The sequence below is a fragment of the Tamandua tetradactyla genome, chromosome 5 (genome assembly GCF_023851605.1).
Source record: "Tamandua tetradactyla isolate mTamTet1 chromosome 5, mTamTet1.pri, whole genome shotgun sequence".
Taxonomy (NCBI): domain Eukaryota; kingdom Metazoa; phylum Chordata; class Mammalia; order Pilosa; family Myrmecophagidae; genus Tamandua; species Tamandua tetradactyla.
In genome coordinates this window covers 178527230-178549057 of record NC_135331.1, presented here as the reverse complement: position 1 = coordinate 178549057, position 21828 = coordinate 178527230, and the positions used below count along the sequence as shown (strand labels likewise).

Genomic DNA, 21828 nt, shown 5'->3' with positions numbered 1-21828 from the left:
GATTGCTCCAATATAACCTTTTTGAAATTTAGAACATTTTCTGGGAGCATTTATTCCTGATCTAATTTCTATACTACCATTATCAGTTTTGAGACGAGCTCCAAAATTAGTTTTAGTTTTACAATCTTTTTTCATGTGTCCAAGTTTTCCACATTTGAAAAATTTCTCTCTCTGTGACCCTTTTATGTTTATTCCAGCAATAGCTTCAGCTAACATCAGCATTTTATGTGGTTCTGAACCAATGTCCCTGCAACATCTAAGATAATCCTCTAGATGTCCTCCAGCAGCTTTAATAGGGTGTAAAGTCCAATCAACATGATATCATAAATATAATGGACCAGTGTGATGTCTTGTGGGAGGGAGAAATGATCAAGTTCCCTGAAGACAAGATTATGACATAGGGCTGGAGAGTTGATATACCCCTGAGGTAGGAAAGTATATTGTTGACCTTGCCAGCTGAAAGCAAACTGTTTCTGGTGGCCCTTACTAATAGCTATTGAGAAAAAAGCATTTGCCAGATCAATAGCTGCATACTATGTACCAGGGGATGTACTGATTTGCTCAAGGAATGATACCACATCTGGAACAGCACCTGCAATTGGAGTTATCACCTGGTTGAGCTTAGGATATTCCACTGTCATCCTCCAAGACCCATTTGTTTTCTGCACAGGCCAAGCAGGAGAGTTGAAAGAGAATGTGGTGGGAATCACCACCCCTGCATCCTTCAAGTCCTTAAGAGTGGCAGTAATCTCTGCAATCCCTCCAGGAATCCAGTATTGCTTCTGATTTACTATTTTGCTAGGTAGGGGCAGTTCTAGTGGCTTCCACTTGGCCTTTCCCACCATAATAGCCCTCACTGCACAAGTTAGAGAGCCAATGTGGGGATTCTGCCAGTTGCTCAGGATGTCTATTCCAATTATACATACTGGAACTGGGGAAATAACTACAGAATGGGTCTGGAGGCCCATTGGACCCACTGTGTGATGGACCTGAGCTAAAACTCCATTGATCATCTGGCCTCCATAAGCCCCCACTCTGACTGGTGGACCAGAGTGATGTTTTGGGTCCCCTGGAATTAATGTCACTTCTGAACCTGTGCTTAATAATCCCCAAAATATCTGATCATTTCCTTTTCCCCAATGCATAGTTACCCTGGTAAAAGGCTATCAGTCTCCTTGGGGAAGGCTTGGAGGAAGATTAACAGTATAAATTTGAGGCAGTGTAATGGGGTTTTCCCCCAAATGGACCTGGTCTCCCCTTCATTCAAGGGGCTCTGGGTCTGTAAACTGTCTCAAGTCTGGAAATTGATTAAGGGGCCATGACTCTGTGTTTTTGTAATTCAGGTTAGACTTCTGTTCACTTGACCTAGAACTCTTTTGTTTATAGAGCTTGAACAAGAATTTAGTAGACGCCCTTCTATTGTATTTCTAGGTACCCCGTGATTTACTAACCAATACCACAAATCTCTGCGAGTCATATAATTTTGACTCCTGCTTTGAGTTTGCTGTCTATTATAATAACCATGTCTACCCTGTCTGAAGATTAAGTGCTGCCACCTGGCTTCTGCCAACTCGGGATCAGGTCATCCTCATTGTGTTTAAGGATTCTAGCTCAGTGACAGCAGTTCCCACAGTAATATCTGACCTACAGAGAAGTGCAACTACAGAGCTCTTCAGAGATGATAGCACTAGTCTCACGAATTTATTTCTCACTCTTCTGGTAAAAGGTGCATCCTCTGGACATTCCTGGGGTGTAAGAGCAGGCTTTGCATGATAAATCCACTTTAACATTCCAATCTCTCTAAGCCTCTGAATCCCCTCATCTACATTATACCAGGGCAGTTCTGGCATTTCAACCTCTGGTAATGTCAGCCACCTTTTGATCCATGTTTCAACCAACCATACAAACAAACTGTTAATACCTTTTCTAACCCCTCGAGCTATAACATTGAATGCAGAATCTCTGCTTAGTGGACCCATATCAATAAATTCAGTCTGATCCAGCCTTATATACCTCCCACCATTGTCCCACACCCTTAAAATCCATTGCCACACATATTCCCCTGATTTTGGTCTATACAAATTCGAAAACTCACACAGTTCTTTTGGAGTATAACATACATCCTCGTATGTGATACTTTGTACCTCACCTTTAAGGACCTGTTGGAACTTTAGTCTAGTTATAGGTCTGGAAGAAATGAGGGGTGGTGGGGGTAAGTCATGAAAAGAATTAGAAATATCTTCCAAGCCATTTGCTTCAGGGCATTCATTTGCAGTTTCATCTGGTGAAAAAAGGATTAATCACTCTGGGGCTAATCCCTTCAGGAGGAGGTAGGGTGGCCAACTCCTCAAGACAGGCTAGAGGTGGGGCATCTGTAACTTCAGGGCAGACTATTACAGGGTTATCTAGAGAAGACTCAGCATGATCTAGGGTTTCAACCTCACCCGACATCATTATCAATCCGTATGTCACCATCCTATTTTTCAGGGTCCCACTCCTTTCTGATCAATGCCCTCACTTTAATGGCAGACACCATGCAACATTGATATTTCAGTTTATGTTGTTAAGTTGCTACTCTAACAATAAGATTCTGAGTTTGATTTTCAGAGATCTCAAGTCTATAGCTACAGGAAATAAGATTTTCCTTCAGGATACTCATAGAAACTTCTACATCTGTCAGACAGCCCTTAAACTTCTCGTTTGAAGCCTTAAACCCATCCCTTTCACTCCTTAATGTATCCAATGTATCTAACAACAACCAGCCACATCTCTATATCTCTTATTTCCACAAAACTCTATAAAGGTGTCAAAAACATTATCCCCCCCAGAGCCTGGCTTCATACAAGCGAAGCATTAGGAGAATTGAATGGTGATATTTTGACTATCTCTTTTGCCAACTCACTCCATGTATTGGGAGTGTCATTCTGATTATGGGAATCAGAGTCCTTAGTGCCTTTGAGTCCAGTCAGAGTAGAAAACCATTCATAAACACCCATTTTTAAGATTCTGTTTCTTAAGAACTACTCCTGCTACCAAGTTGTATTAGGGTTCTCTAGCAAAACAGAATCAACAGGGAACACTCACAAATATAAAATGTATAAAAGTGTCTCGCATGATCATGGGAACGCAGAATCCAAAATCCACAGGGCAGGTTGTGAAGCTGATGATTCCGATGGAGGGTCTGAATGAACTCTAGAAGAGACTCACCAGCCAAAGCAGGAAGAGAGCCTGTCTGTTCTGAATTCTCCTTAAAAGGCTTCCAGTGATTAGATTAAGCATCACTTATTGCAGAAGACACTCCTCTTGACTGATTACAAATGGAATCAGCTGTGGATGCAGCTGACATGATCAGGATTTGATTCTATGAAATGTTCTCATTGCAACAGACAGGCCAGCACTTGTCCAACTAAACAGGTACCATCACTTGGCCAAGTTGACACATGAACCTGACCATGACAGTCATTTTTAAGAAAAATATAATGAGTAGTTATATTGTGGAAATCCCAATTATCTACTGGATGAATGAAAGAAATTACTAATTTATACAATGGGTAATCTGAACCATGCAACTTTTTGCAATAATAAATGGGTAGCAATATCACTCTTATAAAAAAGGGTATTACTATCTTTCAAAGAAACCTAGTCAACAAGCTGAGAGGCTTTGGAAAACTGTCTGATGTCTCAAAATGTCGAAAATAAATGTGAAATACCAAAAAAAAACCCCAAAAAAGCAAAAAACAAAAAAAAAAACCACGACTGGGAAAAATGTATCATTTCATGTAATATTAAAATGTGCATGTGTAATAAATGTTTATTTCATCTCTAAACTTGAATTCATAGATTCAGATCTTAACTTTTTTTTTCCCCTAAATTACCCCATTGCATATTTTAGGCAACATCCATCACCAAATAAAATAAAGTGACTGAATTATAGAAATCCCACTAGACCAGAGATTCTCAGCCTCAGCACTGTTGACATTTGGACTGGGTAATCCTTGGTTGTGAAGGTGTCCTTGCCCTGATGCACATTTAGCAGCATCCCAGGCTTCTTTGCACTGGATACCAGTAGTAGATCAGCCCCCAACCAGTCCACACACAGTTGTTGGCTGCCAAAAGTTTCCAAACATTGTCAAGTATCCATAGGGGGCTAAATTGCTCCCAGTTGAAAAGCATTGCACTAGACAAATGCTTCTATCTCCAAGGAAGTACCTTCCACTTTTTTCTCAATGTCTCATTTTCTTTCTAATTATCTGAAATCTAATTAAAATGTAGGTTCCTCTTTGTGAAGATACAGTTGGTTCCTATTACCACTAACCATTTTTATTAATGTAAAAAAAAAATAAGAAATTTAATGCAGCTGTTATGTATACCTGTTACTGAGGAATAACTAGCATACATTTTAAATAAAGGAAAGGTTCATAGAAGTAAATACATAAAAGATATAGCAGTTGAAATCAATCTCCCTCAAAGTGGAAATATTAAATATCCTGTACAAGTACCCAACTATGCTATCAGCACGTACCCAGACTTTTCCATTTTGCTCAAGCTTTCCTTCTCCAAGCTAAACAATGGGATTTGTAGGAGCAATTTAAATTGTCAGTCCTACTGGACGGTAGTATAAACATGGACAACAGCAGATAATCCAAATAATTTGGTCTGGGGCTACATCTAATTTCAATTTTTACAATCATCTATTTTTTTGCAATTTTATTTGTTCATTTTCAAGTTCAGTTAGCAAATTTTTTTGTAATTAGTGAGGTTAAAATTAATTTATATTCCCAAATATATATAACAGAGACTGAGGGAAGAGATGAGCATAAAACCACTTGAAGGATATGGACCAAGGTTAAATATTCATCAAGAATAACTGAATGCAATGTGGACTATAATTTTTCCCCATTTTATTTTCATGTGCTGATTTAATTGTTTATAATCAGGCACAAGAAGAAAACTATAAACCAAAGCAAGACTCTAAATTTCTAATCTGTAATTTAAAAAATCTCTTCAGTAACAGTAGGGTCCTAGTTTTAAAAATTTAAGTACAAAAATTTCTGGAAGGGTTGTCACTTAAATGTTGGCAATGGGTGATAACATGAGGAGTGATTTCCTTGTTTTTTTTTTTTTTTTGGCTTCTCTGAATTTTCTACAAATTAGCAAATTCTTATACATTCCTCTTTTCCACCACTTTTATCAGTTTACAGCCTATCGGCTTGGATCTTGACAATTGCTGACACCCATCTTGTTTCCTGGGTTTTATTTCAAACTATCATGAACTTATTCTACAAAACTTATCCTCTTAACCAGAGTTAAAGTGTGATCTTTGATCTCACATGAAAATCATGCACAAAATGTAAATCATCTTATTATTAGATCCAGATAGCAAATATTTTATGCAATGTAAGACAAACCACAGATTTTACCCTTCTATTTCCTGATTTCACATGAACTGTCAAATTCCTTTCTAAAAGGTGCACATAAATACTATTTATTTGGAAATTCCATATTCAAAAAAAAATCAGTTCAGATACCAACTATTGTGGAATTTTGATAATTCTAGCAATGACAAAGCTGAATTTTATCTCACTACTGTTTATCAAAAATCAAAACTGGCAAAAGTGAGGATATATTCAATCAAGAGCATACCATTTATAAAAATAGTATTGCTATCTAGCCATGAGTTTCTCATTACATTACTAGTTATTAAATTCAGAAAAATGTAGCAATCACATAATAGTACAGACCATGAAAAGATTATATTCTTTTATTGTTTTTTGTTCATACATGTTGTTTCAACTTTCAATAATAAAATTCAATAAATTTGATTCCTTAATCATAAAAACTTGCTTTACACATTATTTACATGTTGCCAAACTCTACAGCCATACAAAACATCACAAAGAGTTAACTGACTCTATGCACGGTACCATCACATACAAGGAGGAATGAACTAATCAAGTAACATACATTCAAAGATTAAACTGTAGATATGCACAGTGTATTTGGCACTGTTCTTTAACATTATAGTGCCTTCCTCTCAGAGACAGGCATTTAAGCCTTAATGGCAACATATCAGAATTTGCTACTCACATCAAAACCAGCTTTCAAATTTTGAAACAGTAAAGCTAATTGATTAAGCTTTAAGAAACTTAAAACACAACCAGAATTGGGAATGAAATTCAAACCCTCCCACTTACTATACTTTCAATAGCAGCCATCCATAAAGTAGGTTTAATTTGGTAATTTTTCGCTTGTGGGAAGTGTTAAGAAACTATTTAAAGACAGTATCCTTCCATACATATAGACTAACTACACTTTTCTTTAAAACAATCAGTTTTTCTTGGGAGTGCAAAGAGAGCCCTAATGAGGTGTAATGTGTGATGATTCTGGTAGGATTTATAAACAGGCCATTACTCATGACCAATGTCATTAACATTGGTGAGATTGTACTAGCAGTTGAGCTCATGAGGAAGAGATTCTGGGATGCCTGCATATGAATCCAGAATCCTTAGTGGCTTAGAATCCAGAATCCTTAGTGACTTGTTTTAAGGGTCTCTTCCTAGGAATTTAACAAACTCAGATCACAGCTTATAGACTTATTTTGATGTGTAACATCACACTATAATGAAATGGAGAAAATAAAAGCACAAAGACTCAACTATAAACCTTTAGCAACTTGGGCTATACTCTTCACTTCAACAGGACCCATTAAATTTAATTATAAAAGGCATACATACTCCAGAATGCTTATAAAAGAAACTTAGTATTTCCCATATTTATGAAGGACATACATTTGTCTTAAACCAAGGCAAGAAAACGTCAGTAGAACATGGATCACAGGACAGGAGAAGGAGAACTGGAATTCACAGGTAATGTCTGGAGATACACTCTAGCTTCACATGAAACTTTTAGCAAGAAATAAGACTTTAAAAAGTATTACAATATAAAAAGGTCTATGAAGTGCAAAGTAATGTCACTGGACCAAAATTTAGTTTAATCATTTTTATTTCAAGTGTATTTTAAAAATCATGAATGGGGTTTTATAATCCAAAATTGAAACACATTTATTCTTCAGAATCTGACAAGCAATTCCAGACCATGCTTTCCAAATCATCTTCTTTACTACACTGCAAACTTCTGAGACTCAAATTTAAACTACTCCATTGCAAACGTATAATTTAGATAATTATTGTATGCTTTTTAATAAGAGGGTTTTCTCAAAACATTCCATCAAATATAAAGAATGGTTTCTGTCCAAGAATCAGGCAGGAAAAAATATTAAACACCTATCAAAAAATCATTTATTGATTTTTAAAATAACCTATACTGTTCTCTGTTATAAAAGAGAACATGTTAAATTAAATTATTTTTATAGAGTTTGGTAATATTTTATTCTCCACACTGCTTCAATCCTATTTAAGATCCATTATGCAAGTCACCATCAGGCTTTAATGAGTAAAATTCCTAGGTAATAACATTGCCTTAATGTGCAATTCCAAAGTGGAACAGGTTACTTTTGAGGAAAAGACCTCACTAGTAAATTTCCTCAAATGGTTTTTTTTTCTTTTTCTTTTAAATAAAAAGTTAAGGGAATAATTTTTTCAACCAACTCTGAGTATTATCTAGTACACTGTCCCCAAACAAAAAAACGAATAAAAATTTTCTCATTTTAGAAAATTTTCCAATTTTAAGATTACAGCTTCCCATCCCTTTTTTTCTTTTTGTCTGCCAAATTCAATATTTAAATTTTTAATATCGTTTTTTCAATATAATAAGAATTCAATTACATTTCAAGCATAAACATTACAGCAACACTCAAGTCACATCGTTTTACTACAATGATGTAAGAGATGAAAATGGACGGACATCTGAAGATAGGTATTCCCTCTGTCGAAGGTGAGCAAGCTTTTAACATATGAGCAGCACAGACCTCCATTCCTCTGGAGACTCCTCAAACTCAGAATATTTACATTTAATAGAGTCAATATATTTCTTAAAAATTAAAGTTTGGTCACTAGAAAAGAATGAACAAAAATTATTACCCTCACTCCAAAACAACAACAAATAGCTCTAATCACCCCTTCTTCTCCCCACAAAATAGGGAAGTAGTTGAGGCTGAAACATTTAAATTTTAAATTTCAACTCCTAAAACATTGCTGCCATTTGCTCAAAGCTGCAGGTGTACGTATTTCCTTCTCTAATACTTCCACCCATTTATCTAGGTTTATCTCTATACACATACACTCATAAAAGTGCACATAAGCGTGCACATACACCCACACACACACACACACACACTCTCTATCATTCTCAAGTAAGACACTTTTTTGTGTTTGTTGATAAATTATGAGGATCATGAACTGGGTGTGTACAGGGTTTCATAGGTGCTTTGTAAACATCAGAGTCATTTGGGTCCTTTCCTCAAAAGCCTGAAATCAAATTATGCAACCAGGGATCACTACTTTCCCAGACGCTGTTCGCAGGCTGCATATTGAAGAAGGGCAGAGAAAAAGTCCTCATAACTGATGTTTAGGTGGGAAGGCAAAGAGCTAAAAAGAAAACACAGAGAGAAAAAATGTAATTAGATAATATACTGTAATTTCATGGGGAAGGAAAGGGCACAGAAGGATGATGACCAAAAAGAGGTTAAGAACCAAAGAAAGTAAATTACAAACACAGAATGTGCCAAAACATTTCTACTAAATCACTGTGAAATTCTCTGTAAAACAATTCAAGTAAAAATAATCAGCCTTTCCTTCCACAAGAAGAGAAAGGTTACCTCTAATGTGTTAGATTTGGAAGCTGTTAAATAAGCCTAGATTAATGCAAAGCTGTATAAAGGAATCTCACTCAAATCCAAGGTAAGGCCTCTTCCTGGTCCCAGGAAAGCCAGCGCCACTTGAACGGTTTAAGAAAACCAGGCTTAACCCTGGGCAGAGCATACAGTGGCGCCACATGATGGTGCACGCAGGTCACAGGGTGAGCTATCAATAAATGAACAATATTTATCGCTGCTATTTCCAACTGCTTAAGGGGACAATGACGATATGAAGGCAAGTACTTTAAAGACAAGAGTAAATATAAATCCGGAAGTCTTTCCTTAAAGTATTTTACACTTAAAAAATAAAATCTCAATAATTAACATTTAAAAAGATCTATAATTTATACATTATAACAAAGCTTTGGAAAACAAGTATCAGAGCCAAACACATGGTCAGAATGCAAGAGTCACATTTAGTCTACATTCATGCACAACAAAAGACAAAAGGTCAAACAAACCTGCGACAGAAAACTCCTGCCTGACCCTGTGGTTCTCTCTAGCTATGTTTCTTTATCTTTCTTCTAAATGCCCAAAATTCTGAAATAACTCATCTACTTGCATCCATTTCATTTTTATCTTTGTAATCCTTTCAATTAACTTTATATCTATGCATGCTACTGAAGTGATTTCCACATTTAAAGTGATTTAATGAACTTTTTCTTGCTTCAGATGTCCTCAAATTCCCATTTTCCCCAAGTCCTCTTCATTCTACACTTTGTATCAACAGCTTCACTCCTCAGGAAGCACTCAGAGTTCAACATGATGTCGTAAGAGCTGACAGACACATACACACAGGTTCTTTGGAGAGTCTATTATGTACTAAGTATCTGAGGCCCATTATCAGATTTAAATCTTCAACTCCATATTGAATTGTCCATTTTAAAAAAAAAGGGATGTTTAAATAATTTTCAAAAAAAAAAACACATACTCTTCTTCCCCCAAACCACTCCCAATTTCACAAGGTATTGCTGCTGCCTTTCTCCAGAGCCCTCAAATACAGGCACCTAAAATGATCTGAAAAACTGGAGAAAAACACACACAAGAGAAACATATGCCCAATTTAAGGAACTTAGAGTTTGGAGAGTTGGGTTCTAATTCCATTTTGTTAAAAACTTGAGTCATGTCTCTTCCCCATTTTTTTTTCTTTTTTTTACATGGACAGGCACCGGGAAACAAACCTGACTTCCCCATTTTTCTCACCTATATAATGAAGGGATAGGACCAAATGATCTACTCCTTTCCAAGTCCAACATTAAAGTGCTCTTTTCTCCCTTCTTCCCCTATGCTCAAAGCATTTCTTAAAGGACCCCTCAGAGCTGTGTTCAACTCTGTATACTTTGGAGATGTCCTCTATTTGCATAGATTCAACTACCTCCTGGGTACTGGACATTTCCAAATGTACATCTTGAGCCTTGACTTCTCATGCAAGTACCAATTCTGAAAATTCATCTACCCTAGTGAATATTTCCATCTAAAAAGTCTACCTAGATACTCTGGTTTCTCTTCAGATCATATAAATCTTTTGCCTTAAAAGCCTATATAGCTTCAAAGTCATCCTTTCCTTGAATTCAACATCTTATCCTAAAAATAAAGGCTCCCAGTCACGTAGGCTTAAAAACCTTAGGAGTCATTTCATCTCTTTCCTAACTTCTACTGCAGTTAACAAAGTGCTAGGCATGCTATTAAACTTGGTAAATAATTGTGATGGCAGATAAAATTTATAGTATTTTCCTTATAAGACTCAGAATTTAAACATATTTGAAAACTATTAAGTTTCTCCTTTGTTCTAAATTAAGACTCAGTAAATATAGCCCATTAGTCTCTACACCTGTTTTTGTAAATAAAATTCTATCTGAATAGTCATACCACCCATTTATTACATACTGTCTATGGCTGTTTAGCTACACTAGCAGAGTTGAGTATTTGCAACAGAAAGGAGTAGGCTTTAGGGTCCAAGACCGTATGGCCTACAAGCTTAAAATATTTGCTATCTGGTCCTTTACAGAAAAAACTTGTAAACCCTGTTCTAAATAATCAGTTTCATTTTCATCCCTGTATTCCTTATCACTTCTCCCCTAAACTACAGCTATGGCATCTTCATTTGTCTTTTTAATCTCATCCTTTCCCAAATCCGATCCACCAAGTAAACAACTTCTAAACAAATCTTCCACAATCATCACTCCCACATTATCTGTAAGCCTGATAATTTCCTACTGCCTGGTCAAACACGTGTATATTCCTATACTGGCACTCAAAGCCTTCCAAACTATTTGATCACTCCTCATACTACTACCCAGTACTCCCCTCTTTGGTAGTGTCAGTTCTCTTACCATTACTTAAAACTGCCATGTTCAATCAATCAATCAATCAATCAATCAACCAATAAGCCATGTTCACCCATTGCCTCAACCCCTCTAACTTTTCTTTTTCCCTCTGCTCCTCTCCTAAACTTGCTCCCTTTTCTCTGATTACACAAATTCGACCCATTTTACGAACCCTAGATCAAGTCACAACTTCTCTTTAGAATCAACAACTCTAGCCCACAGAGTTATCTCTCACTCCTGAACTTTCCTGACAAGTGCACAATCATATATTCTCTTGTATCTACATATGTTTATTTCAGCACTAACACTAAAAAATACCTGCGGGATAGATTCTTGTATTATAATTCTTTGGGATTTTCCACCACTTCTTGAGCACTTTCCTGTGCTCAAGAAGTACTTGCTAGGGCAGGCCACGGTGGCTCAGCAGGCAGAGTTCTCGCCTGCCATGCCGGAGACCAGGGCTTGATTCCTGGTGACTGCCCATGTTAAAAAAAAAAAAAGCACTTGCTAAATCAAACCCAAGTCAGTCAGTCCCCTTTTATTACTTACACAATCTCTGTCAATCTGATTTGCCAGGGAAGAAAGCCTAATGTGCTGTCCACAGGACCAAACTTCAATACTAAATCAGGATCAGGGAGACCATGTGAACCTTGGAAATAAAGAAATACATATGAACTTAAGATGAATTGCTTACTTAATCTAGACTAATAAACATACCAAGAGCAAAATCTATTAATCAAACTGGCTTCTTATGGTTTGAACATCTATTCTCTTCAGAAGCTTTATTTATGTTTTCATGCCCCACTCATGTCCCAACATATACTTTAACATTTATGCTAATTCCAGATGGGGAAGTTTTCTCAAAGTCCATTTAACTGGAAAAAATAATCATTTAACTGGACGATCTGCTAAGAATAGGTAATGCAACTCCTACATTAAACCCTACATACACTAAAAAACACCAACTATGTTTCAAGACTCAGATTAAGTGTTCTTTTGGCATTTTAAGGAACTGCTTTAAGAGCACAAGGGCTTATCTGGCCACAGAACCAAATAATTTCTGAGATTAAAAGGAATTCAGAAAGTATCTATTCTCCTTCCCCCCACCATGCCCTTCATTTTATAGCTAAAAATGTACAACTCCAGGCTATGCAGTACAGATGTCTTCAGTGTTCCCCAGAGCCTGGGGCAAAGGAGATAGTACAGTTGCCTCCACGAGGACATGGCCTTTTTTTAAAAAATCTGTTTTACAAACTAGGTTCCATGTGAGAGCTGGTTTGAAAAATAAAGGAATGGGGATGCCTCAATTGTCTAAAAATAAAGTTTGAAAAGCCCCTGGCATAACAGAAAAGATGCTTTAATCCAAGAGAACCAAGTTTCAACAGTTTCTGATAATTTTCGCTCTGCCATTAACTTGCTTATTATACAACATTTCCAGGGCTCAGTTTCTTCATTTGTCAAAGAAGGAGACAGATTAAACAGGCTCATGCAGCAAAAATATTAAAGCGTTATTTCCATAATAAAGTCCCTCTAAAAGTCCGTGTTGTAGAGTGAATGGGCTAGTAGAGAAGCACGCATTCTTCTGCCAACTAAAAAGCAATTCTCCTTAGTAAAAAAAAAAAAAAAGACAAGAATGGATTTCCAGCTATAGTGGCAGGAAGAAGGCATTAAAAACAAAAACAAAAATATGATCAAAGGCAGACAATCATTCTTTTTTCAAAATTTGTTTTATTGCATAGTATAACATATATACAAAGCAAAGAAATAAAAAAGCAACAGTTTTCAAGGCACTCTTCAAAAACTGGTTACAGGATAGATCCCAGAGTTTGTCATGGGCTACCATACAATCCTCTCATATTTTTCCTTCTAGCTGCTCCAGAATATAGGAGGCTAACAGGCTTAAATACTTTTTTATCATCACAATTGACTTTTTTTTTTGTGAACAATAACATATATACAAAAAACCTATAAATTTCCAAGTAGACAATCATTCTTAAAACAAAACAAAATGCTAGAACGTCAAATATGAACAACAAGAATATATAACTTTTTGCCTGGGGCTACTCCCAAAGCCCATTTTTCAACCTGCAATCAATCAGAGAGAACTATAGTTTTATCCCCACAGGGCTGACTGCAAAAACCTGCAGCTTTGCTGCTTGCTGCCAAAAGATATGATTCAATTTGAAACCAGTGATTGGAGGGGGAATGGTGGAAATCCATGGTTTTGCCACCTAAAAGTGGTAAATTTGACAGGGAACAAATGGGGAAAACCCACAGCTTTGCTAGCCTGAGGGTGTAGCCCCAGTAGCAAGCAGTACTATGGCTGGAAATTTAACAGGGAGACCCTGGAAATAACTTTGGGTTAGGCAAATATTTCTTAGATAATGTCAGCAGATGCATAATGCATAAAATAACTGTTGAACTGGATTTCATAGAAATTAAACATGAAATGGTAAACCACAGACAGGTCAAATATCAGCTCTCCATACATATGTCTTGGAACCGAAACACATAGAAGGTGGGAAGAAGAGTGGGAGATGAGGTAGCAAGAAAGTCTAGTGAAAAATAAAAGTCAAGGAGACTTGAGCACTGGTGACAACATTGAATGTACTCTCCAATGCCACACAGAGATCTTGGAAGCCTTACAAACTTGAGATGTTTCAGCATAATCTCTGTGCAAATCACTGACTGACCACTACACTATGCAGACACAGGAAGCCAGAATAAAATTTAAAATTCAAAAAATAAGCTGAGCAGAGACAGCAGCAATTATCCTTATTTACAGACAATATGATCTTATATATAGAAAATATTAAGAATCTACAAAAGAACCACTTTAACTATTAAGTGAATTTTAGCAACATCACAGGATATAAATCCATATTTTATAAAATTGTATTTCTATACATTAGAAGCAAAATCTGAAAATAAAATAAACAATCCTATAAACAATAGCATCAAAAAGAATAAAAAACATATGAATAAATTTAACAAAAGAAATAAAAGCCTTACCCTGAAATTACAAAATACTGTTGAGAGAAAAATTAAGAATCTAGTAAATGGAGATGTTCATGAATTGGAAGACTCTATATTGTTATAATGGCAATTCTCCCCAATCTGATTAGAGATTCAACACAATCCTACCAAAACACCAGCTCAGTTTTTAGAAACTGACAAGCTGATTCTAAAATTTATATGAAAATGCAAACAACAATAACCGAAACAACTCTGAAAAATAAACTAAGTGTGGAAGGGCTTATACAGCCTAATTTCAAAACTTACTATAAGGCTACAATAATAAGACAATGTGGCATAAGGATAGACAGGTCAATGAAATAGAACAGAGATCCCAGAAATAAATTCACACATTTTATGGTCCTTTCAACAAAGGAGTCAAGGAATTCTAGATGGAAAAGATAGTCTTTTCAACAAATCATGGTGGAACAAACTGGTATTCTTTACCTCATTCACAAAAATTAAGTTAAACTGAATTATAGACCTAAATGTAACAGCTAAAACTATAAAACTTCCAGAAGAAAATAAAGTGGAGAAACATTGTAACTTTGGGTTAGGCAAATATTTCTTAGATATGTCAGCAGATGCATAATGCATAAAATAACTGATGAACTGGATTTCAAAGAAATTAAACATGAAATGGTAAGCCACAAACAGGCCAAAGTATATGCAAGGCATAAAGGACCTACATCCAGAATATATAAAAAATTCTTTTAAAATATAATAATCCAAACAACCCATTAAAAACAGGCAAAATATTTGAACAGGCACTTCACCCAAAGATACAGATGAAAATCAACACTGAAAAATCATTCACTATTGTTAGTCACTTGAAAAATGTGAATTAAAACCAAAATGAGATAGGGTGATGCAACTGTGGCTCAGTGGCAGAATTCTTGCCTGCCATGCCAGAGACCCAGGTTCGATTCCTGGTGACAGCCCATGCAAAAACAAAACAAAACAAAACAAAAAAAACGAAATAACCAAAATGAGCTATAGTTACACATCCTTTAGAATAGTTAAAATTTATAAAAACTGGACAATACCAAGTGTCAAGGATGTGGAAAACTGGAACCCTCATACATTTTTACTGGTGGGCATGTAAAACGATACAGCTACTTCAGAAAACATTTTTAAAAGTTTTGTTATATGTTATATATGTTTTGTTATATGTTATGTTATATGGTGGGTGAATGTCTTATTCACCCACCATATAACATAACAATTGCTCTATTAGATATCTAATCAAAAGAAGGGAAAATATACATTCACACAATGAAGGCTTGTATGTGAATGGTCATAGTGGCATTATCCAAAACTAGAAATAATCCAAACGTACACCAATTGGTGAATGAACAAACAAAATATAGTATATCCATACAGTAGAATGCTACTCATCAGTAAAAAAGAATGAACTACTAATACATGCAACAATATGGCTGTATCTCAAACATATTAAGTAAAAGATGCAAACCACAAAAGGCTATATATTATACGAATCCATTTATGTAAGATTTGTAAAAAAGGCAAAAAGTATGCTCAGAAAGCAGATCTGTGACTACATGGGGTTAAATGTGGGGCAGCAACTGTTTACAGTCACAAAGAAACTTTGGGGGCAATTAATTTAAGGACTGTGTATATTTTCATTTATCATGGGTCCAACAACCAAGCCCTAAAGACAAAGCCTGGCTCAACACTTTAGCACTTCTCTACGGGCTATCTGGAGGGCCATGCTTGGGCCTCGTGCCAACTTTAGCACAACTTCTTAAATTACTCTCTGATTGGACCCACACAGGGTCCAGGAAAACCATCAACATTCCAGTAACCTCTGACCAGAGTGCTCCCACAATGGTCTACTTTATACCCACTCATTCAACAAGAATACAGTTAAGCAATGACAGAACAGAATAAATATACATATATGACTTACTAAGTAAACTGTTTAACATATCTACATCCAAATCTGTGGATTTCTTTTGCTGCTGGGCTACTAACTGGCAAAACTCCTGCGCAGCTCTCACAATATCTGCTTTTCCATCTTCTGGGGACAGCACCACCACTGAGGATTGGCAATTTAAAACTAGAAGAAAAAGCAAACAAGATTTTTTAAAAACACCCTTTTCCAGACATTTCAAAATCAGTTTTTAAGAAACATTAAATTCAGACCAAATTAAAGGTAAATAAGTAAACAAGTATCTAAATTGTTCTATTCAATATCAAAATGTACTTATTCTCCCCTAAAAAGATGCATACACAAATCATTTTTATGTATATATTTTTATGCTGCCTTCTTTTCAAAGTGCTCAGATGGACCTTGCATATGTGAATAAATCCTCTAGAAATATGAATTGTAATTATAGGCTAGCTAACAATTTCTAGTCGTCTTAAATGTCATTAATAATCATAGTACAGTAAGAGGTGAAACAGGATAGAAGAAAAAAGAAGCTTGGAGAAAAAAATGTGTACTTCAATAGAAGAATATGCACTGTCTGTGACGCACACTTTCACCACCTCATCAAATTTTTATTTTATGGGAGCTGTTTTACAACTGACGGATCATAGGTAACTGATAGCAATGCAAAGGTCTTGTCTATTGACATGCAAATTATTTCCTCTCAGGAAGATGTTCAATTATCTTCCCCCCTACCCCATGGAGAAGAAACCCAGTCTTGCCATTATTTACATATTCATTTCAATATTCCTGATCTGTAAATGTTCCATTCTTTTGAACTGGTGATAAAATCAGCCTGATTCATGGTTATTTCTGAATTAAATCAAATCTTTAACAGGGTTTTTTTTTCCACATCTGTATGAGAGTCATGATTATATATATTTTTCTGAAAATTATCCTTTAACAAGATCATGAGGGAAAAATCTAATAAATCTGATGATTGAAGATTGTAATAATAAAGGCTAACACAACAAAATGAATGAATGACTATATCTTGAACTGTAAAATACATCTGCATGTTACAAATTTTGTGCATTCAATTTTACACTCATGGTTACCTTGATCATCTTTGTCATTACTATTTGCAAAGTCTGATGAATATTTGGAACAATCTAAGCCCAGAAGTTCCTGTTGTTGTTTTAAAATTTCATCCATCAATCGGGAATTATTTCTTTTGAAAATACCTTAAAAAGATAAAAAAGGAACAATCATAACTAGGTTCATTTATCCTCTTCAATAATTAATGTATGCTTGTTATGAAAATAACACTAGGTTCAGAACTGAACAAATTCTAAATGAAGCAGGAATGATTAACCCTAAGGTAGAATCTCAAAGGAAAAAATGACAACAAACTTTGTTAATACAAGAGTTTGGCTTTAGACTAAAGTAAAAAATTTATAAGGTATCTACTTAGTGGCAATGTGAATATGATAGAAATCTAAGCCTAGACAAGAATTTAAGAGATCATGTAGTTGAAACCTTATTCACAGATTTAGAATATAAGATACCACGTCCTTAAGTGAATTGTACAAAAATTTATAAATTACAGTCATGGTCTAGTCTAAGGTCCAGATTTTCCTGATTTCTCTGCAGATTTATTATTGGATTAAAACTTTTAAATACTTTTAACTCAATTTGAATAACTTTTTTAATCTTAAGAGAAACTACTATGAATTATGGAAAAAGAAAATAGAGCAAAGCAACAAGATCAACATTTAGTAAATTTAAATAAAGCATAGAAATAAAATGGCATAAAACTTTTGATCTTCCAACTACATACAGAAAAGTTAAAACTTTGTCATATCATTAAGAAAGATGAAGCTAATACGTAACATATAATTAACACAAAATTAAAATATTACTCTAAAAGAAGCAGCAGATTTTTGGCTATTTTCAAAGAGACAGCTTTCTAGTGGCCACATGTCTGAACTTGAGCTACTCTTCTGAGTCAGGCCTGACTTCAGAGTAGTTCAGATTTACTGGGAGAGAGGACATAGTAAACATATATAAAACCCAGTACAGAATATGCTGTATACAAATGAATGTTCATGCCACAGATGCAACAGCAATTCAAAGGTAAAAGTAGTCCTCTCTGCAAGACTTGAGCTGAGCTGAACTCAGAAAGCAAGAGACAAAGTAAAATGAGGTCAGTTGAAAGGCAAAAAATGGAGGGAATATTTCGATGGGGAAGACACTTCAGAAAAAGCATAGAGTTTGGAATGCTCATAAGATAGACAAATGCTGCTGGTGCAAAAGATTTGAGGTGAAGGAATGAGATCAGTGTGTACTGAATTGTACTTCATTTTGCCAACTGAATGGGTAATCAATGATTTCTGATTAGCATGGAAATAAGTATATTTAGAAAAATTAACCTGGCAACAGTATAGAGAAGGCCCATCAGCAGACTCAGTGAGCTCAGTAGTTCACACATATGTGATGAGCAGCGGAAAAGAAGGATTCACTACAAAGGAAGAAGGGAGAGAATATGGTACTTGACTTAAGAGATGTCACAGCAGAGAACCTCCATGGCTTTAATCTTAGGTAACAAAAATGGTAACAAATAAAAAAAAAGCGGGGAAATTTTACAAAGATAACTGGTTTGGAGGAAAAGAGAAGTTCAGTTTTAGACATCTGGTGACAGAATATTTAGGTGGGGGGTATTGCCACAGCAATTAAGAGACATGAGATGGAAGGATAAGCACCAGGTGGTAGTGATCTTAGATCTGTTTCTTTCACTCACTAGGGCCTAGCCTAGTATTTGGCACAGAGCCGATACACAACAAATAAACGCCTACTGAAAGAAGAGCACAGGGTAGGGAAGGAGATGTAGAAACACATTTGGGAGGCATCCTCCTTAAAGACAGAACTGCACAAAGAAAAGATGAGCTCTCCAAAGCATAAAAGAGTATATGGAGAAAAGTGGAGGGCTAAAGATGCAGCTGCTTATGAAAGTCCAAAAGCAGGAGACTCTATACTTGAACATTTAAGAACATTTTGTAATACCCATAACCAGAGCAAGATTAAACAAAATGTATATTACCAATCAAATACTAGCAAAACTCTAAAGGAAGGTGATCAACATCATTCCTGAGGAAGAATTCTAGATGTAACTACTCAAATAGCACTTAATCTTAACACACCAAGGAGGTACATGAAAGGCAATCAAAAACGCATTTAACCAACTCCAAATAAGTTTCAGAAACTGAAACGGTGACTTCAAAGACACTGTTTATCTAAATTTAATAATGGCTTTTCATTAGTTTACATCTAAATTGCATTATACTTTTATCAATCCACATTTTTTTCAAACCCTACAAAATGTTCAAGAAATCAGGATAACCTTTGTTCTTCTAAGACTCTATCTGAATTACCCAAGACTGCTGATATTTTTATCCCAAGGAGCAAACAACACATCATTATGATAACAGCTACTGTAAGAACAGACACAGAGATAGGGGCTACAGGAATACAGATATGTAGGATATAAACATTATCCCAAAGTCAATAATAAAATTTACATGTATGACAATGTGACGGTTAGATTCCTGTGTCAACTTGGCCAAGTGATTATACCCAGTTGTCTGGGCAAGCAAGCACTGGCCTGACCATTGCTACAAGGATATTTCATGGCTGGTGGCAAAACCAGAAGGCTGATGTATTAAATTATCAGCCAGCTGATTCCATCTGTGGCTGATTCCATCTGAGATCAACCACGGCGTGACCCCCATGAGATAATCCAATTACTTAAAAGCTTTGACTTTTTTTTGCTGCTTCTTCAGCCAGTGAGCCTCTCCTGTGGAGTTATTGCTGACCCTTCACTGGAGTTGCCAGCTTCACAGTCTGTAATATGGATTTTGGACCCTTCTATCACAACAGTTGCTTGAGACACCTTTATAAATCTCAGATCTACAGATATCTTCCATTGGTTCTGCGTCTCTAGAGAACCCTGACTAACACAGCTTGCCTATCGTGAGCTGGGTGTTGTCTGACCCACTACAAGCCATAAAATTGGGCATGCAGAGCAGTACTCCATCATAAAATGGAAATGGTATTTAAGAAACAGAGGTCAAGCAGATCCTGAAGGCCCAGGTAAGTTACATGAGGAAGTGGCTCAAGGGCCCATGGTTTAACTGCAAATGCTCTTCAATAGCTGTAATTTCTTCATCCATGTTCCTTCTGTCCATCATTCCAACTCTGTTTCAAGCCATATCCTCTTCCCTATAACATTACAGCCATATTCTAATGGGTCTTCTTCCCCCTTCTAATAAGCATCAACACCACTTGACTACCAAACTGATCACCCTCAGGTATATCTTTTATCCTAGAATGTTCCAACTTTACTATCTCCAATAACTCCCAAATGCCTAGTGTATTAAGAATGAACTGCTCAGCCTAGCATTAAGATTCCAGCCTATGCCTTCCATGCTTGGAGGATGTAAATAATTTACTTTTATGAAATGAATGAATCCTTTAATTTCTCTATAGTGCTTTATTCCCAACAAATTAAAATTGCCTGATGTTTCCCCAGAAACACATGCACTGACTCTCCAACCTCCATTTTTTGTCTTATTACTGTCCCCACTCAGAACATCTCTACCCTACCTCCTACACCTGTAAAAATATTCCAATCCCTCAAGGCCTAGCTCAAAAATCACTTACCCTCATGAGGCCAGTCCTCCAGGAAGATGAGGTCCTTTGCTCCTCTGAACCACCTCCTCCACCTACACCCACTTTGTTGAAAACCCTTAATAAGCTAATATTCTGCTTTTTGTTATACTTAGTTCTATCCCTATTGAACTTGCAGTCTTACTTGTGAACTTGAGTCTTACACATCTCTTATTCCACACAGCAAGAGTTCAACTGGTAATTTAATAAACTGAATTACCAGCTCACAAAGTGTCACCTAACAACAACAAAATAAAAAGGAACATGTCACTGAATGGATTTTTTTAAGTTTCCAGGAACTTCTTATAATAAAAGTAAACATTTACTTACTGCATATAGGGAAAAATTCTGATAAAAGGAAGAAATTACACAAAGGTACAAAGAAAGCATCTTTTATAAGGAAAACTTCCATAAAGTAATTTTAAACAGAATCTCTGTCTTGACCGATTTGGATGAAGAGATGAAACAGAAAGTATAGTTTCTGAAAAGTGTTAAGTGCAATAGATAAACCAGATTATGAGCAAGATGAAGATGATGCCTGATACCTCATAACTTAAACTTCATCCAGAAATCTGATTATAATGTATGGTATTGCTTTCATTTACCCAAAATCACTGCTTATGGGTAAATGAAATAAATAACCATTAGCAATGGTTATGACTAAATGAAAGCTTACAGTTTTCTTCAGGATCTACACACACATACATACACGAACACACAAACACTTCACATGATCCACAAAAATGCAACAAGATATAAGGGCAGCTTTGACTAAGAAAGGCAAATCCTTTAGTAATATCATAGTATATGTGGAAATTCTTTTTCTCATGTCATAATTCATCCTACTTGCCTTCATGGAATCTAAACTAAAGCCAAAATGAGGGGATGAAACAATCACACAAATTATTTTACATAAAAAGAATATTTTACATCTTTTTTATGTAAAATCATTCATAAATAACTGATTTTATAAGGGGAAAACATTTGCAAACACCAAAATATTTTTGAAAAAAATATGAATCTTAAAGAATTATATGGTATTGAGCTGTAAGAAT

General features: G+C 35.8%; 1 protein-coding gene across 1 annotated transcript in view; it reads right to left on the bottom strand.

The window, feature by feature from the left end:
* Window positions 1–5743: 5743 nt before the first annotated feature.
* The window catches only part of NUS1 (NUS1 dehydrodolichyl diphosphate synthase subunit), a 32957-nt gene continuing 16872 nt past the window's right edge, over window positions 5744–21828 (bottom strand). The window contains exons 2-5 of the mRNA XM_077162751.1: window positions 17167–17292; window positions 16088–16237; window positions 11692–11791; window positions 5744–8546 (exon numbers count right to left, since the gene is read on the bottom strand). Coding sequence (XP_077018866.1) covers window positions 8456–8546; window positions 11692–11791; window positions 16088–16237; window positions 17167–17292 — 467 coding nt within the window. The 3' untranslated portion in view covers window positions 5744–8455. The remainder of the gene's footprint in view (window positions 8547–11691; window positions 11792–16087; window positions 16238–17166; window positions 17293–21828) is intronic.